Source organism: Melopsittacus undulatus, chromosome 8 (genome assembly GCF_012275295.1).
Source record: "Melopsittacus undulatus isolate bMelUnd1 chromosome 8, bMelUnd1.mat.Z, whole genome shotgun sequence".
NCBI lineage: Eukaryota > Metazoa > Chordata > Aves > Psittaciformes > Psittaculidae > Melopsittacus > Melopsittacus undulatus.
In genome coordinates this window covers 46381142-46397614 of record NC_047534.1, presented here as the reverse complement: position 1 = coordinate 46397614, position 16473 = coordinate 46381142, and the positions used below count along the sequence as shown (strand labels likewise).

The window sequence follows — 16473 nt, the reverse complement described above, 5'->3', positions numbered from 1 at the left end:
CCAGTTGGTAATAAATATGAGCTTTATTATATATAACAAAAGTGCATTACATAAAGACATTGCCTCACTTGGAGTATTTTATATAATTCTGGTGTCCTCAGCATAAGAAGGACATGGAACTGTTGGAACAAGTCCAGAGGAGGGCCATGAGGATGATCAGGGGACTGGAGCACCTCCCATATGAAGACAGACTGAGAAAGTTGGGGCTGTTCAACCTGCAGAAGAGAAGGCTGAGTGGAGACCTCATAGTAGCCTTCCAGTATCTGAAGGGGGCTATAGGGATGCTGGGAAAGGATTCTTCATTAGGGACTGTAGTGATAGGACAAGGGGTAACGGGTTAAAACTTAAACAGCAGAGTTTTAGATTGGATATAAGGAAGAAATTCTTTACTGTTAGGGGGGTGAGGTACTGGAATGGGTTGCCCAGGGAAGTTGTGAATGCTCCATCCCTGGCAGTGTTCAAGGCCAGGCTGGACAGAGCCTTGGGTGACATGGTTTAGTGTGAGGTGTCCCTGCCCATGGCAGCGGGGTTGGAACTTGATGATTTTAAGGTCCTTTCCAACCCTGACTATTCTATGATTCTATGATTATTGCAGATTGCCTGACAAAAATGATACAACCTTGTATCAGGTAAAGGGTACGAATCTGAAAGTATCCATTCTTGTCAAATATATTTGGAGCTACAGTAAGAGATGTCAGTTTACAATACGGCCAACTGGAAAAGCAAATAGATAGCAAAAAGGCTTTCCAACCTGCATTATTCTGAATGTACCACATACAGATTTTGTGATGTAGTATTCACACTTAATTCAAAGACTGCTTATTGATCTGAAATTAATTCAGATTCGTGGTGAACAAGAATAATGTAACAAAACCCTTTAAAAGTCTTCATCTTGTCATCAATCACATTTTATACAGGAAACACAGCGTGCCACTATTTAAATTATCATAAAATGCTTACATTTTCTTCAGTTACAAGTCTAAATATGTTTAATACCACATAGTGTGAGGGATTGGGTTGCTTGTTTTGTTGGGACTTCTTTGCTTCATTAATAGTAAGAGCCATCATTATTAAGGATGTCCTTATTGCATAAGCTAATGTAACTTCTAAGTGAGTCCCTTTCACTAGCTCCACCGGAAAAACACGTATTTTCAGAGGGCTGGAGCACCTTTCCTACAAACACAGGCTGAGAGAGCTGGGTTTGTTCAGCCTGGAGAATATTCCAGACCTCAAAGCAGTCTTCCAGTACCTAAAGGGAGCCTTACAAGAAATCTGGAGAGGGACTTTTTACAAGGGCATGTAGGGACAGGACAAAGAGGAATGGCTTTAAATTGGGTTAGATTTAGGTTAGATATTAGGAAGAAGTTCTTTACTGTGAGGGTGGGGAGGCACTGGAACAGGCTGCTCAGAGCTGTGGCTGCCCACCCAGCAGGCTGCCTGGCCTGTTGCAAGGTCAGTGGAACCCTTGGTGTATGTCAAAACCATGTGTATAGTGTAAAGGACTGTCTCCCAACAGGGAGGCAGCTCTCCAGGGCAGCACAGCCTGTGGCAAACAAGCCTCCTCTTTGCCTATTCAGCACTGGTGGCAAGTCACAGGAACCCACTGGATCACCTAGCCATTGCTCTCTGCCACTGGGTGCACCCCTGAGTGCCCAAGACTAGGTCAAAGCCCCTCTCCTGGCACACACAACTATGTTGAGGACCACACAGTTGGTAAAGCATTTGGCTGAAGTAATGCAATAGTTCACATTTTCCTGTCTTTTTTTCCTGAGGCCTTACTTTAGGCAGAGCAATCCTCTATCTGACACACATCATCATCAGCACTGACCTTGCCAAAAGGGTAGTAAAAATCAGAGACCATCTTTAAAGAAATAAAGTGTTTAGAGATTGCAGCAGGAAGGCAAACACTTGGGATCATTTTGAATTCCAGTAAAGCATCACCTCTGCTCTCCAGAACTGGGCATGCTACCCAATGCCACTGCACGTGGGAAGGTGAAAGCACTTTCAGGCAGCAGTTCAGTGCTATGAACTACCGAAGTGACCTACATCTCCACCCTTCTAGAAAAGTGGCCTGCATTTACAGCTACAGTGTGCAGCCCTGGTTACACATAACTGTGCAGGCTGACACAGAGGGCAACAGGGTTTTTGCATTCAAATCAGATATTTCATCATATGTTTTTCCTAAATCTTTTCCTGTCTTGCCTGAAAGCATAAGTGACTTGAATGTGGTTTGAATGAGTGAAAATTTGCTTTTACCAAAAGGCAGGAGGGAAAAATCCAGACTGTAAAGCAGACAGCTACTTCAAGCACTTCAAAATGAACACTGAGGTTTTACCACAACCTGTTGGGTTTTCCCCCAATAACGGAAAGGCTGAAGGAAAAAGACGATGGATTTTCATTTTTTTGGATCTTTTTTATTCAAAAGTTTTCAAAGAAATAAAACAGAAAAAAGCTAACAATCTAATCAAATTTACAGTTCAAAAATGTCTTTTGGCGTTTAACAACAAGTCCTAGGAAACAAAACTACAGAGTTATCTTGAACCGGACAAATAAGTTACCACTGGCAAGTTTGTGGCACTAGTAAAACAAAAATAAAAAATTAACTCTCTTGATCATATAGATATCTCTATGAAAATCTTTTTTTTTTTCAATCTGTACAAAAGGTCTTTCTTCATAAATTAATTTTTTATAATTTAATGGCTGTCTACTATGTGATGTTTAAGTAACTGATTATTTCTTTATGTACAGAGGTTAAATTTCCCAAATCTTACCCAGACAATGAGTATGGCACTTAGTTCAGACATTTCTGGCAGCAGCTCTTCCCTCCCTCTAACACAGCTATCATACTGCAGTTTTAATTAACGCAAAAATATCAAGTAGTGAGAGATCCAGGTTTGGAAAGTTACCAGATACAGGCAAGGTGCTGCAGGAAGTCTGGACTTTTACAAAGCAGTAATATTCCAGGGAGCATAGAACCAATAATACCACAACTTCTTAAAAAAAGAAAAAACAAAAACACATCTCTTATGACTATGTATTTCACTAGAATCTACACTTCTCAGAGCAGCAATTTACTTTTGAAACTATGAAATGTCACCGACATCTATACTCCAATACTCACACAAAATTTAAAAACTAAAAAATACTTGAAAGAAACAACTGCTTAGCCCTAGCTCCCGAGCTAGGATGATTTGGTCTGTGGAAACAGGGAGGGCCAGCAACCTGTCCCAATACAAAAGGAAATAAACTTTGAGGTAGATAACTGATCATATACAGCTGACCAGAGAAGTACACAGTTTTGGAAGACAACTTAATTTATCATTCGATTTAAAACATATGCAATTGTAATAAAGAGCTTTAGTAGCAGTGAATTATCTAATATGTGAAGTACAAATAACTGTGTATTTATGAATCAGGAATTTCATAGTTTCAAAATTGGTTTTCTTTACACTTAACACTTGTAGTGATGATGTAAAGTGTGGCACTGCTTGGATCCAAGTCTTCCTTCATGCTTTTGTGTCCATACGTCAATTAAAATTATAAAACCTAAATGCAAATGTACAAAAAAGGCACATTCTCCTAACCGCAAACTGGTCCGGCAAAAATAAAGAGTACAGAAGACGTAATGCTGAGACAAATCAGAATTATTGGTTACTGGCTCTTTGTTCTTTGGTAAAGTTACCTTTTAAAAGTGCCAAGTCTTTTTATTTTTATTTACCTACTATAGAGAGCTAGTACCCAATCAATTATGCTTCTACTTACATCTCAGCGTATGTTTGAAAACAAGTCCTTTAGCTTTTGCCATTTTGCTGTAATAGCAACTTTTCTGTTTGCTAAGTCTCAGCACAATCCTCATCCTAAAGCACTATCATTAGTATAAAGGAAGGACAAAAACATTCGGTGATATCTCCACCCCAAACTCCCTATTCTACCTATGCTAAAACTAGAACATCAAGTTAGTTTCTGAAAAAAGGCAAAAAAAGATTTTACATTGCATCATACAGCAGAGTTCCTAAATCATTCAAACTACCAGAGGGAACTATTGGCATATGGCCTTACAAACAATTTATCCTATTAAAATTTCCCCAGTCAGAAAATGTGTTTCACACAAAACATTTTTTTCCCTCTTGCATTTCACTACCTTACATATTATGTGAAAAATCATTAAAAACACTTACTACACATTAAAAAAGCCAAATTTTCAGCAATTTTTATTGACTACCTTTAAAAGCCCTATGCTGCTGTTTTACAAGGCATAATAGACCAGCTCATTTGGTCAAAGCATTCTACACCATTAGTTTGGACTACTTACTGAAACAGCTACAGCATTGAAAGATTTAAGGCAAATTGGAATTTATAGAAAAGGATAAGACACTTCACACTACATTAAAAGAAAAACAGAAAGCTAAAAGACCAGACACTATAATTGCAACACTGCACTAAAGCAACACTCACACACTGCAAGCACAGAACATCATCTTAGATGTTTTACTATTTTAAACTTCAGAAAACCCATTTCATACAATTACAAAAAAAAAGGAAAGAAAAAAAAAAGGAAAAAAAAAAGAAATAATAAAAAAAGAAACCAACAAAATAAAAAGAAACCAAACCACAAATTCTGTCATGCACATGAATAAGTCTTCGTGGTCATCTGTGCATACCCAGAAATTCAACTTTTTTTTTTTGCGTCATAACACTTGATAAAAATTTTTTTTTACTAAAATAAACCTGTTCATGGGAACAGCTACTAGATGAATTTAAGGTTTTTCTTATGCACCTTATAGAACTTATAGCAAAAATAGTTTTAGTTGATTTCATTATAAATAACATTTTCAAGAACCTGTGCAAAACTGTCAATAATTCCTAAAGCACAATTGATCAGTAAAATCCATGATTGTTTCAGCCTTTGCACCCTTCTCCAGGCCAGGTCAACACTGGACATCTGTAACACAGAAAGGTCAGAGCTAGAGCAGAGTTACAATTGCACCCTTTTTTTCTAATGCAGCTGTTGACAAAACTAAATCATTTCCTATTTTAGAGAGCTGTGAGAAGAGTAAGTGAATCCAAGTATAAATTTGAGAAGTAACACAGGTGGCGATACAGGTGCTTGGCCCTTCCCAGGATAAGGGGTATCTCTGCCAGGATACAGCCTGTATTGTACTTCCCCCCCTCTTATCTCCAATACCTGTTCAGCATGCGGAGTTCCCACTGGGGAACCCTGAGACTGCATTCAAAGCTATTCCCTTCTTTGTTGTTTTGTTATTGTTGTTTCCTTTTAATTGACCAAAAGTGCTTGAGTGCGTGAGTTTACTCCCGTGGCATCTCCAAGGCTTTTGATGTCTGGAAAAAGAACACAACTTTCTTTTGGCACAGCCTCAGGGAGGCTATGTACAACAGCTAATGCAGAGACAGCTACCGGGCCTCCATCACTGCTAATACTTAACAGCAACTCAGGGCTTATTAAACTTGAAGGAAGACTTCTCAATTTACTGCACTGGCTTATATTGCCATATGGATTAAAAAAAAATACATGGCTAATGAAAAAAGTTTAGTCAATTGTTGAATTTCTCAACACAAAACAAAGTCTGCTATTTTAAGGCTGGTACATTTATAGGTGTATATATAATTATGTCTTTCTTCTCAAGTCCCTTTGACTATTTTCACATGGCAACTTTCTGAAAAGAAGCTATAAAGTGATTAAATGCAGCTGACAAAGGAAAGACACTATGTATCTCTGATTGACTGTATCCACTTGTGCCAATATGCTAGTTGTCATTTACTCCTTATTTATGGCAATATGCATATTGACTTTTAATAGGACATTCCCAAAAGTGCTGCATGTACATTTAGACTGAAGTTTCAGTTTGACAACAGTAACAAAGGCACAACAATTAAGAGACTGCAGTGTATTTAGGGCAAGAAATAACTCAATTCCCTCCCCTTCACCTGTCCAAAAAGCCAACAAGTACCAACATGTTCTAGGGACAGAAATACCAAATGCCATACTCTGAGGCTGAAATTAGCTGAGTAATATTAACCTTCCCCACATGCTCACTGCCATAGCCACTGCTGACATAGATTCCTCCGGCTTTCGCTGCATATAAATACAGATAAAAGTACTTCTCTTAAGAATAAAATATATGGAGGATTGCCTTACAGCAAATGAACAGGATTGCTCACAGAGCTTGGTATTCCACACGGTCGTAATTATTAAATGTGTCTCAGATGGGAACACATCCTTTCAGGAGACTCTTGCCTGGTCCCACTCTATGGGAAAGACACTGACAGACTGGGAGAGAGAGGCGGGACAGGGAGATGACATGCAGGATTACACTTCATCATCTACCACAGATCTCTATTGGTAAGGAGGTTTTACATGCCCACAGGGAAGACTTAAGGCAAAACAAATAATCCATTGAAAAGCAGCTAACACCAGCCAACAGCCTTGGCATAGGAAACGCGCAGGAGCCATGATTTTAACACTAGGTGATGGATAATGGGAAGAGTCTGTGGCTTTGCTTTCTCCCTGCCCTGGAAGCAAAACAAGGATATGGGCTTTCTCTAGATACCAGCATTTGGCTAGACTACAATAATAAACACAGGTCATGTGTTACACTGTGCAGACTGTGCCTTCTGTTGAATGTGCGAAGTCTTCCCATTGGTTTGTTTTTATCTTTACATTCTTGAGCATGTAAGAAGTTGCTCTGCCAAAAATGGGAATGAGAGCATTGTTGTCAAACAGCACATGTGACCTGCAAAATCCACGGTAATGCCAAAATGTGTGTATCGTTAGATCTATATATATGTTAGGGAGAATATCACACAATTGGAAATTCTTCACACATAACTGATTATCATTTTTTAGTATCTAATAAATGCTGTGAAAGCTGTAGAAACCCGTTCTTAACAGCCTCTGGCACATTACTGCAACTGAACAGAATTTTTCACTTGAGGTCTTCGAAGTTTGATTAAAATGATTTTGCATTCAAGCTGCCTGGTTTACAAAGCACTCAGAAAAAGATGAGGTAAGAAAGAATTAAACTCCAGAATTTCAAAACATGGAGGATGTTGGAGGGAACAGTTAGTGCAAACAATACTTTCACATGCTGGCAATCTACAGAAAGCAAAATCTTTGCATGGAAGGAGTTCACGTGAAGTTAATCATTGGTTAGTAAAGGCCATGCAAAACTGGAGCAGGAAAGTGAAACTCTGGAGTTGGAGCCAAACAAGAATGTGGATTAGAGCAAAACTGTCAAAATTGTGGATCAAACTGCTTTTTGCCAGAGTAAAGGATGAACAGGGAAGTCTGCAGGGGAAAAGGTCAAGCAAGGATTTCTACCAGACCAATTCCGTGCCTGTGGTCTGTAAGTCAGTCGCAATGCTGCTTCCAAATCTTACGTGTACCACAGAACTAGGGGATATTTTCGGTGCAAATACAGTTCCCTTTATATTGTGATTCTCATAGTTTTGCACTAGTTCATTATTATTCTTGTATATAGCACTGCCAAGATGAACAAATTAAAATCCAACATAATCCAGTTATGCTATAGAAAATTATTAAAACTCTATTATTCATAATTCATTAACTCACTTCTAGAACCTGTGCTTTCCTTCCTGGCTTCTAACTCTGTCCAAGTTCAAATTAACCTCACCGCCTGTCCTCAGATTTATCAATGTTATTTATATGACATTAAAGAAAGAATTGAAATTCAATACAGAGCACTGTAAGTTATGAAATAAAGTATCTCTGAATTCATATCTTTCATGTGACAGGATGAACCCCTACCTCACAGTTACTTATTTTGCTGATACGTATATGGAGAATGGTCACTGGACGTCTCTACTGTCACTTGTTGCTGACCACTGGCTTCCTGCAAATAGAAAGGAAGACAAGACATGAGACAAAATCAGGCAGCATTAGCTGCAATCTGTATTTTGATGTGACTCATGCAATTAGCAGTCTTCAAATCTAACTTCTTTCTAATTTTTCTCAACTGGGATGTTCCAAACTAGAGATGTTAATTTTGCCTTGATTTACACTTTCAGCAAACAAAGAAATAAAATGATCAAGCAAACCCTGTGTTACCTCAGCTGCCTTGATAACTAAAATAAACCACAAACCTTTAACATTATAAAAATAAATACACAGAGCAAGCAAATAACTACTAGTACATTTTCCACCTGAAAATGCTAAAGATCATTCTGCCCCTCTCCTTTTGAGGGTCAGCGAGAAGAATGAGATCTACTCACCACATGTACAAACACTGTTGCTTTAAGTACTGTGGTGTGACTGGCACTAGGCAACACAAAGAACTGTAGCTGGGGCTTTGCACACAGACCCCCAAGAAACCAGGGAATTAATTCAGCTGATAACGCTCTGGCAGACAGTGCTACCAGCTATTACCAAAAGCCCTTATCTGCATGTGGGTAGATGAATAAACCGAACCAAACAATTTCTAGAGTTTCTGGGCAAACGGACTTTGAAATAAAATGCTTTCCTTACAGGCTCTGGAAGAGACTATCTAGCACTCATTCTGAATACAAGAGCTGCAGTATACTTGCCTAGCTTCTCTGTTAAAGAAGTACTGACCTATGAAAGGGTGTAAGATATAGCAGACAAACTATTGTGTACCATTTAGTTATGCTTTTCAACTGGACTTGCAGAGGAGTTTTTTTTTACGTGAATAGCCTAATAAACAAGTACCCTGAGATGCCAGGGTAAAAATCAGGATTCTTCGCTAAAAGTTACAATCATGGTCTGTTAGCAGAGAAGTTTGCTTGCAGGAAAACTAAATGAAAGAAAACTACAACATACCCTGAAGTTTTCCTATTGGAAGTTAGGCTTCAAAATCCATAAAGTTCATCTTAGTTATGCTCATACAGAATACTGCTTCAAGTACTGTACTGCTACAAGTACAGGTCATTCTTTTGTTATACTACTATTTATATTAGTAAAGAATAATGATACTTTGTAACTTTTAATATACAGTGTATTCACAGTGCACTCACAGTTACAATGTTAGGCTTTAAAAAGCAGTTTTTCTAGGAATAAAACAAAACAAAACCCCCAAAACCTAGTATCATATTCATGTCTCTCATCTCTGGTCTTTTATATACTGACCTCAACAGGAACCGCTGCTGTCTGGACATGTGTATATTGGGGTATGTAGGCTCCTTGCATAGCTGTTGTGGCTGGCATGTACTAAAAAGACAGGGAGTCAATTAAGTTGAGTTCAAGCCCAATGTAAATTTAAGAGTACTCAGAATATATATGATGATATTATTTAACAGATATTAACTGCTTCCCTAAAGCAACATACATGACAAAAAGACTTTTGTGTTTGACATTAATAGGCTTTTCAGAAAAGTGAGATACTTGTTTCAAGAATACTCAAATTTAGACTTCAAATACTGCGTGAAGGGCTTTTCTTTCTCTGTTAATCCAAATCATCATAATTTCTCCTGAAGAGTAAAACAACTGCTTTTCCCTTTCCAATACAACTTTGGAGCTGTCTCCTAAGTTCATTTCACTTGGTTTGATCTACTTTTATTTATTAATTTCCAATCTCTGATCAAACAATAGACTGACAAAAAAGAGCTGAGTAAGATTTAAAAATGGAAGCAGCTATTAATATTTTACTGGATGGAAGACTGAAGGACTACTTTTCCCTGCACGCAGGCTGAACATGCATACTATGATCTACATGCAGTGTTTTCTACTTGTGTAAATTCTAGTTTGCATTCAATTGCTACATACTGTTCCAGTACTGCCTAATGAAAGATGACTCATCTGCTGTGTCAGAGGGCTTATCATCGATGCAGGCTGTAGTGACATGGTGTGGTCCATGGAGGGAGTCAGTACAGCACCCTATTAAAAAACAGAGAAAGAAGGAAATGGTTGTGGCAACACTTGGATTTTAATTACATTTTGCATTTGAAAGTCTAAGTCCTTCTGATGTGATACACCATAAGAATCCTCCTTAGACTGAGACACTGACTCAGGGAGCAGGTCTGGAGCATTCTGAATATTCTACTTCAGCAGATGTGTTTTGTACAGTTTGGGAATGGGTTAACAACTACACTGACTTCCTATTGAACACACAACTGAAGTACAATGTGCTCGAGACACCTGCTAAAAACACTTCATAAAACATGAGTTTAACCAGATGCTAACTTTACAGCAAAAATCTACACATGTTGTCACAGATTCACTCAGGTTAAGCTTTGCAATTTCAGGCTTTAGGAAGAAATTCTTATCTCATCTTTAGGAATGAAGGCTTTGGAGGAACATTTGTATTAGAAAAATTCTACCTGTCAGATGTGAAGTTCACATACAAGACAGCTGCTCACTTAATGGCTGGATTCAGTAGAACACACATTCTGGAAGAGCAGGTTAGCAACACTGACTGTCTAAATACTAGCTGCTGTGATGATCCCTATCACTCCTATACCATTGTGTTAACTTCATCGAAAGTATATGTTGAATTTTAAAACACTTGAGATTGCTAAATATGGAGGACACACTTGTAAGGTTTCCAGAGTTATCTGAAATGGAGGATTATCAATAAATTTAATTTTACAAACCATGCTCTACAAAAAGATATTTCCAAGTACTTTGTATGACTTATACTTGCAGAAGTGTTGATTAAGACTGACAGAGGCTCAAAACTAACAGAAATAACTGCAGTGTACTGAAAGCCAGCACTCTGATTCAATAACTAATCCTTGAGAACAACAAAAAGAAAAAAAGAAAAGAAAAAACACCCATACAGAGTATAGTTGGAAAAACAGCCATGTGATCAGTGTAGATTAAATGAGTCACAGGCACATCAAACACTAAAAGAATTTCCTGTCTGTAGACTGCAGGCTTCTCTGCAAAGCAAATAAGCAAGACAGCATCAGTCTTTGCACAGGCCAAAACTGAACTTAAGTCAGAAATCTAGATCTTCACTTTCAACTGTGAAATCTCATTTTGTATACCTGTGAAACTAATGCACCTTATAGCATTATAATTTATCAATTTGTGTATTTCACAGCATGGTGTGCAAGATTTTGTTTTTAAGAAAATCTGTGCTGACAAAAAAGTTAAAACCTGTTGTGTGCATGTGTGTTTAGCATCAAAAACCACAAATACAACAATTAAGCTTGCGAGAGGGTGTTCTGGTTAAGTATCACCTTCTCTGCATGCATAAGAAGAAAATGTTCTGCCAAGAAGATTTACATTCTATAATCTGCATGGAGAGGTTAATTAAAGTCAAGACAATATCCTTTCTATATCTGGAAACAGACTTGTTTGCTAACTACAGGAGGGCATATATTAAAGCTCCTGTTATTATTTGTAATACTCATCTCAAGAAACCCACAAAGTCTCAGATATTATGGTACTTAATTGGCAAATGACATAGATAAGAAGCAAAATGTCATGGGAGAGTATAGATTAGAATGCCTGACAGTCTGGTACAGATGCCACAGCCAAAAGTGTAGGGAGACTAGCATTACTCATGAGTGGTGAAGCCAGAACCAGCTATGCAGGTTTTCTTAAGTGGGTGCCCATAATGTCATCCATATCACTACATCCATCTGTCTTTCACAAATTATCCAGTCTGAACTACTCCAGACCCATTTTAAAACCTTGGGTCTTCAATTCCAGCTCCTGATAGATAAACAGTATGTAAAACAATGGTATTTGCAAAGTGCTTTTCATTTAATAAAAAAAAGTTTCCTCAGGATGCTGACTTGGTAACTCTGATTGTTCTCATCACTTTGATACCCTGAAGGAAGCTTTCTTTTTTTCCTAACGAAGCCCCAGTTCAGGTTACTATCATTGTTTCACTTTTTATTTGAATCCATTATTTAGTCATGATGTAATTGTCTGGAAGTAATTGAGTGGGAATTGATCTATTTCCTGTTGTTTAAAGTATGCAAAGTGTTTATACAAACAGTAAACAGCAATGAAGAAGCATAGAGACTTACTGGGTGCTGCATTATATATGGTTGAGGCTGCATCCAAGAAGGACTCTGAACCTAGAACAAAAGCAGTATTTTTCATTTTAGTCATTCTTTTCCTGAATACTCCAACTGAGATACATCAGTAATTTAACAAATAATGTTAACAAGCCCTCTCCCTTATTTAGTAATTTCTTAATGCAGTCACTCTGTGGAGCAACAATGATATCTATGAAAACTGTATTTAATGTACCTGTACATCAGAAACAAGATTTGGAGACAATATACCACATGCACCTTTCAGAACAATACACTATGTTTTAAGTGCAGGTCTCAAAAACTTTATCAAGCACACTGAAGGGGTTCAGATATATCCACGAGAAAATTGTGATGTGTTAAAAAAGGACCATCTTTGAAATTCCCTTGGGGAAAAGTAGCTGGGACCTCAGAAGCTACAGAATCATTTGCTTTCTAATAAACTAATGTATTTTCAAATGAGAAAAAGAAAACAGGAATTCTGTTGGACTCTTTATTCTAGGAACAAGGAGAAGATTTAGAGATCCATTCTCCAAAACCATTGCAGTATGAACAGGAAGAGGAGAAAGTTCTGACGAGCCTCCCTGCTCTTGAAGCTAACATATCTTCTCTCCACAACGGGGTAGCATGCCTAACTGCATGAAAAGGTAAAGGAAAAAGATAAAAAGGTAAACTAATAGGTTTCGTGGTTATCTTAGTTAAAAAAAAACAACACAAACCCCAGCTGATTGCAACAGCTCTTTGAAAAAGTGTGCTCCAAGAAATATATAAAGGTAGGTATTAGAATGTTTCCTCCCCATCTCCTGTAGGTGTGTAGGATAAGGCAGGATTCTGACTTGCACTACACATGCAGAACTAACTCGCCACTGCTGCCAGACCTGTAAAGCCCCTTAAAAGCCACTACCATCATTCTCAGAGTTCTGGCACAGGACAGGCAGACAGTCTTGAAAAAAAATGCAGGTAGGTATTTTCTGCAAGAAGGAAGTATTTCTTCCCTCCTTTTGCTACTGACTTTCAAATCTGAGTAATATTTTTACGTTTTCAAACAGAAGAAGAGCAAACAGGAGTTTGAAAATGGAACACACCTGAACCCTCCCTTTCCTCAGGCGAGAGCTTAATGGCAAAAATACTGGTATAGCCTGACTAAAGCTTTGGCTGATCTACTCATAGTATGATAGTACCTGGCTTACTACTGTCATTTGGGTATACGGGAGTTGCAGAAACAAACAATGGCCAAAGCTTTATTAAATTTGTTTACCTTTAATAAGAATAAATCTAGGAACAGGTTATACCATGCCTCAAAGAAAAAAAAAATCATGCTCTTATGATACGTCCTGTTCTGCAGATGACAGAATATTGCACATTTCAGCAGGAAGGGTTCAGTAACGAAGACGTGACTAATGCTCAAATTGTGAAACTCTTCTGGCCAAGAACCTCCTCCCTCCCCGGTACAGCATACTTCAGTTAATTCTCAATTCCTTTTACTGCGCTGCTCAAGCATAATGTTGTTAATAACTCCATCTACAATAATTCAAGCTCCATGCCATGTCTAGTTCGATAATGCTAACAACATTCCTGCAAACGTACAGTATTGTGGTCTGCCTATCTCGTAAGCCCAGGAAAGTGAGACTATATTGCTAAGCATGTTTTCAAGCCAACTTCCAACTTTTACTTGGTTTATGAATATCTGAGAAACTTATATTGAGAAATAATTTATATTTTAATAAAGAATAGCAGATAATTCTACTAGAATATTTTTCTGGGTAAGAACTTGCTGTCATTTTTGAGGAACTGCTGTACAAAGCAGAATGATTCAATAGACTGAAAAATACAGTACTGGCACTGTCTGCCAAGAGCAAACATTGTGTTGCATAAGTCACCTCAGAAATTAATATGAAGTTTTAATTCAGCTACCCTTTACCCCAGAGTACACTGTTTTCATTCCTACCTAACACTCTGCTCACGCAAGAAGGCGCTAGACCTCCAGACTAATTAATATTAGACAATTCTTCCTCTTCTCATCTGGAACAGAACGGAAATACCTGCAAGGGAATACTGACCAAATGGCCTGCAATGCCTCTGCTAGCCTTCTACATTAATTTTCACCCAAACCTAGAAAACTTAGCACATCTCTCTCACTAATAAACAAGCAGCCTCTTCTCCTTCCCCTGACATAGAGAGCTAAGAATTTTCTAAATTTAATCAGTTTTGGTGATTTATCGCCTGATTCACTGATTTTTACTTTGTCTATGTGTTAAAATGTAAAATGCCAAAAAAGCTGATTATTTAGTTCATATTGGAATAATCAGCATATCTCAAGCAGTAATTACAGAGCATATGTCTGAGATTGCCATACTAGTTGCATTAAACACAAGTTATTTGTAAACTGAAATGTATGATGTCCTAAAATTAGCATTCTTAGGACTTGTATCCAACCATTTCATGTAATTTCCCAATATGCTGAACTGTTTGTCAATATCCCCTAGTAGGGACTCAAGATGCCATCTATCAAAATACCTTTCCAGGAAGATTTGGACGGATCCCCAGGAACAAAAAATGTGCATGGTTCAAGTTTTAAATTATTGTTCAAAACAAAGTAACTTTTGGGTTAGAAATACTGTTCTATGCTATTAAATGCTTTAGTTCTAGTATAAAATCACTGAATTTGAATGCTAATGTAATTTGTGCTCTGAACTCTTTTTCAGATTTCCTTCTCTACTGTCTAGCAAGTTTCTGCACTCTTCTTAGTACAACCACGTAATACATTACTGTTGGGCCTTCTTTTGCACTGAAAAAAAATGGAGAAAAGTTCAAAAAGCATGGAGAAATATCTCTGAAAGAGAATTTGACTAAATCAAGAAGGCTTTAAGCAAAGAATAATTACTTTAAAGATGGATTACTGGCATTAAAAGAACTTGACCAAAAAAAATGAAAAATCATACATGAAAAGCAGAAGTGTCTACAAAAATATCTTGGCTATCAGCATAAGTCAGTGACTTTGTTTTGCGAAACACCATGTATCTCATTCTATTGCTGTGCTTCCTGAAACAAACACAGTTTTCAAGGCGATTTTTTCGTGCTGTTCAGCATAAAGAACCCCCTTCATCAAACTGAAGCATTATTGGAGAAATCATGAAACCAGATGTAGCAATTGATAAATAAACAGAAGCTCCAATGAACCATTTCAGCTACTAAGTTCCAAATACAAACCTGGTATGTGGAAACCGGAGAAGCGATATATGGCGTAATAGATGTCTGAGTGATCATTCTGTTTGCTGTAATACTGTAGGGTGATGGATAAAATCTAGAAAATTAAGAAATATTAATTAAATGCCAGTTCTGTGCATCCTTCATAATGCAGACTTTTGCTTAAGTGTACCAGTATTTAACATACCCATTTTGTAAAGCAGCTGTGGTTGGATCATATGTGAGTGTCATTCCAGCCTTTAATAGAGAAAAAAAAAAAGGAAAAAAAGAGTTGACAAAATTAACTTTTATAGTAAATTATTTCTCTTACTCTTTCTTTAGTTGTATTTTTTAATTGAAAAATTATATTGAAATAGTTTATTACTATAAGTTCGGGAAAGGTCAACAGACAAAACCAATTATACAGTGAAGATAGTCAGCAATATTGGCTATGAATACAAGTTTCCAAGTTCCCAGCATGAGGAACAAAATGCAGTCTATGAAATACCTGGCTAAGAGAAAATGTGTGCATTTGAGAGGCAGAGCATGAAGATGATTATGTGAGGGTGTTGCCTACAATATATTAACTAGAAGAATGAATGGGGAGTGCTGTTTTTCAGAAGACACATTTGAATTTTTCTGTCTCATATAAATGAGGTGTCTAGGCTTGCTAACCACAGTAAGCCTATGAAACTATTATCTTGAACATTAAAGATGAAAAGAATTGTGATTAAAAAAAAAATTACTGCTGGACTGCACTGGTATACTATTTTCATCTTATGAAAGTGATGTACATTTCAATGCTGTATAAATCAAAGGACTGTTTACCACATGTAAATAAAGTCATGTCTCAGGTGGTTTTATTTGAGACATATCTCACGCATATTCCTGACCAAGTTGAAGGAGATTTTATTGTTCACTTTAATGAGGTAGGATTTAGCGTTTCACATTTTGCCTTTTTTCCTCTTAAGAAAGATACAGTATTTTACAAAGCTGCAAGCTGTCAGGTAAGAATTGCTTGCACATTTTTAATACACCACAGAGCCAAGCCAAGAAGTCTCAATGCCTATCATTTTCCTAAGTATTCATTATTGTACACCCACACTAAAGCTTGAAGGGAGGACTTACAAGTCTCACCTCGCCTTCTCTGTGCCATGCTCTTCCATTCTGTATATATTTATTCTGATTCTGTCTCTTTTTCTGTCCTCCATCGGCAAACTTGCACAATAAAGGTTCTGCAGGGACTGAGAAGAAAGAGTATTAGCTGAAGCAGTGTTCATACATAGACATTCAGTGCTTCAAATG

The 16473-nt window shown here is 37.4% G+C and overlaps 1 protein-coding gene across 6 annotated transcripts in view; it reads right to left on the bottom strand.

Annotated features, from left to right (window-relative positions):
- Positions 1-2392: 2392 nt before the first annotated feature.
- The window catches only part of RBMS1 (RNA binding motif single stranded interacting protein 1), a 150730-nt gene continuing 136649 nt past the window's right edge, over positions 2393-16473 (bottom strand). For 4 of the 6 annotated variants that reach the window (XM_005152657.3, XM_031052089.2, XM_031052090.2 and 1 more), the window contains exons 7-14: positions 16297-16412; positions 15377-15426; positions 15193-15286; positions 11974-12024; positions 9758-9868; positions 9122-9202; positions 7787-7871; positions 2393-4942 (exon numbers count right to left, since the gene is read on the bottom strand). In XM_005152657.3, coding sequence (XP_005152714.1) covers positions 7794-7871; positions 9122-9202; positions 9758-9868; positions 11974-12024; positions 15193-15286; positions 15377-15426; positions 16297-16412 — 581 coding nt within the window. In that variant the 3' untranslated portion in view covers positions 2393-4942; positions 7787-7793. Of the gene's footprint in view, positions 5341-7786; positions 7872-9121; positions 9203-9757; positions 9869-11973; positions 12025-15192; positions 15287-15376; positions 15427-16296; positions 16413-16473 lie in introns of all 6 variants that reach the window. The other 2 variants (XM_031052086.2, XM_005152658.3) reach the window with 2 other exon arrangements.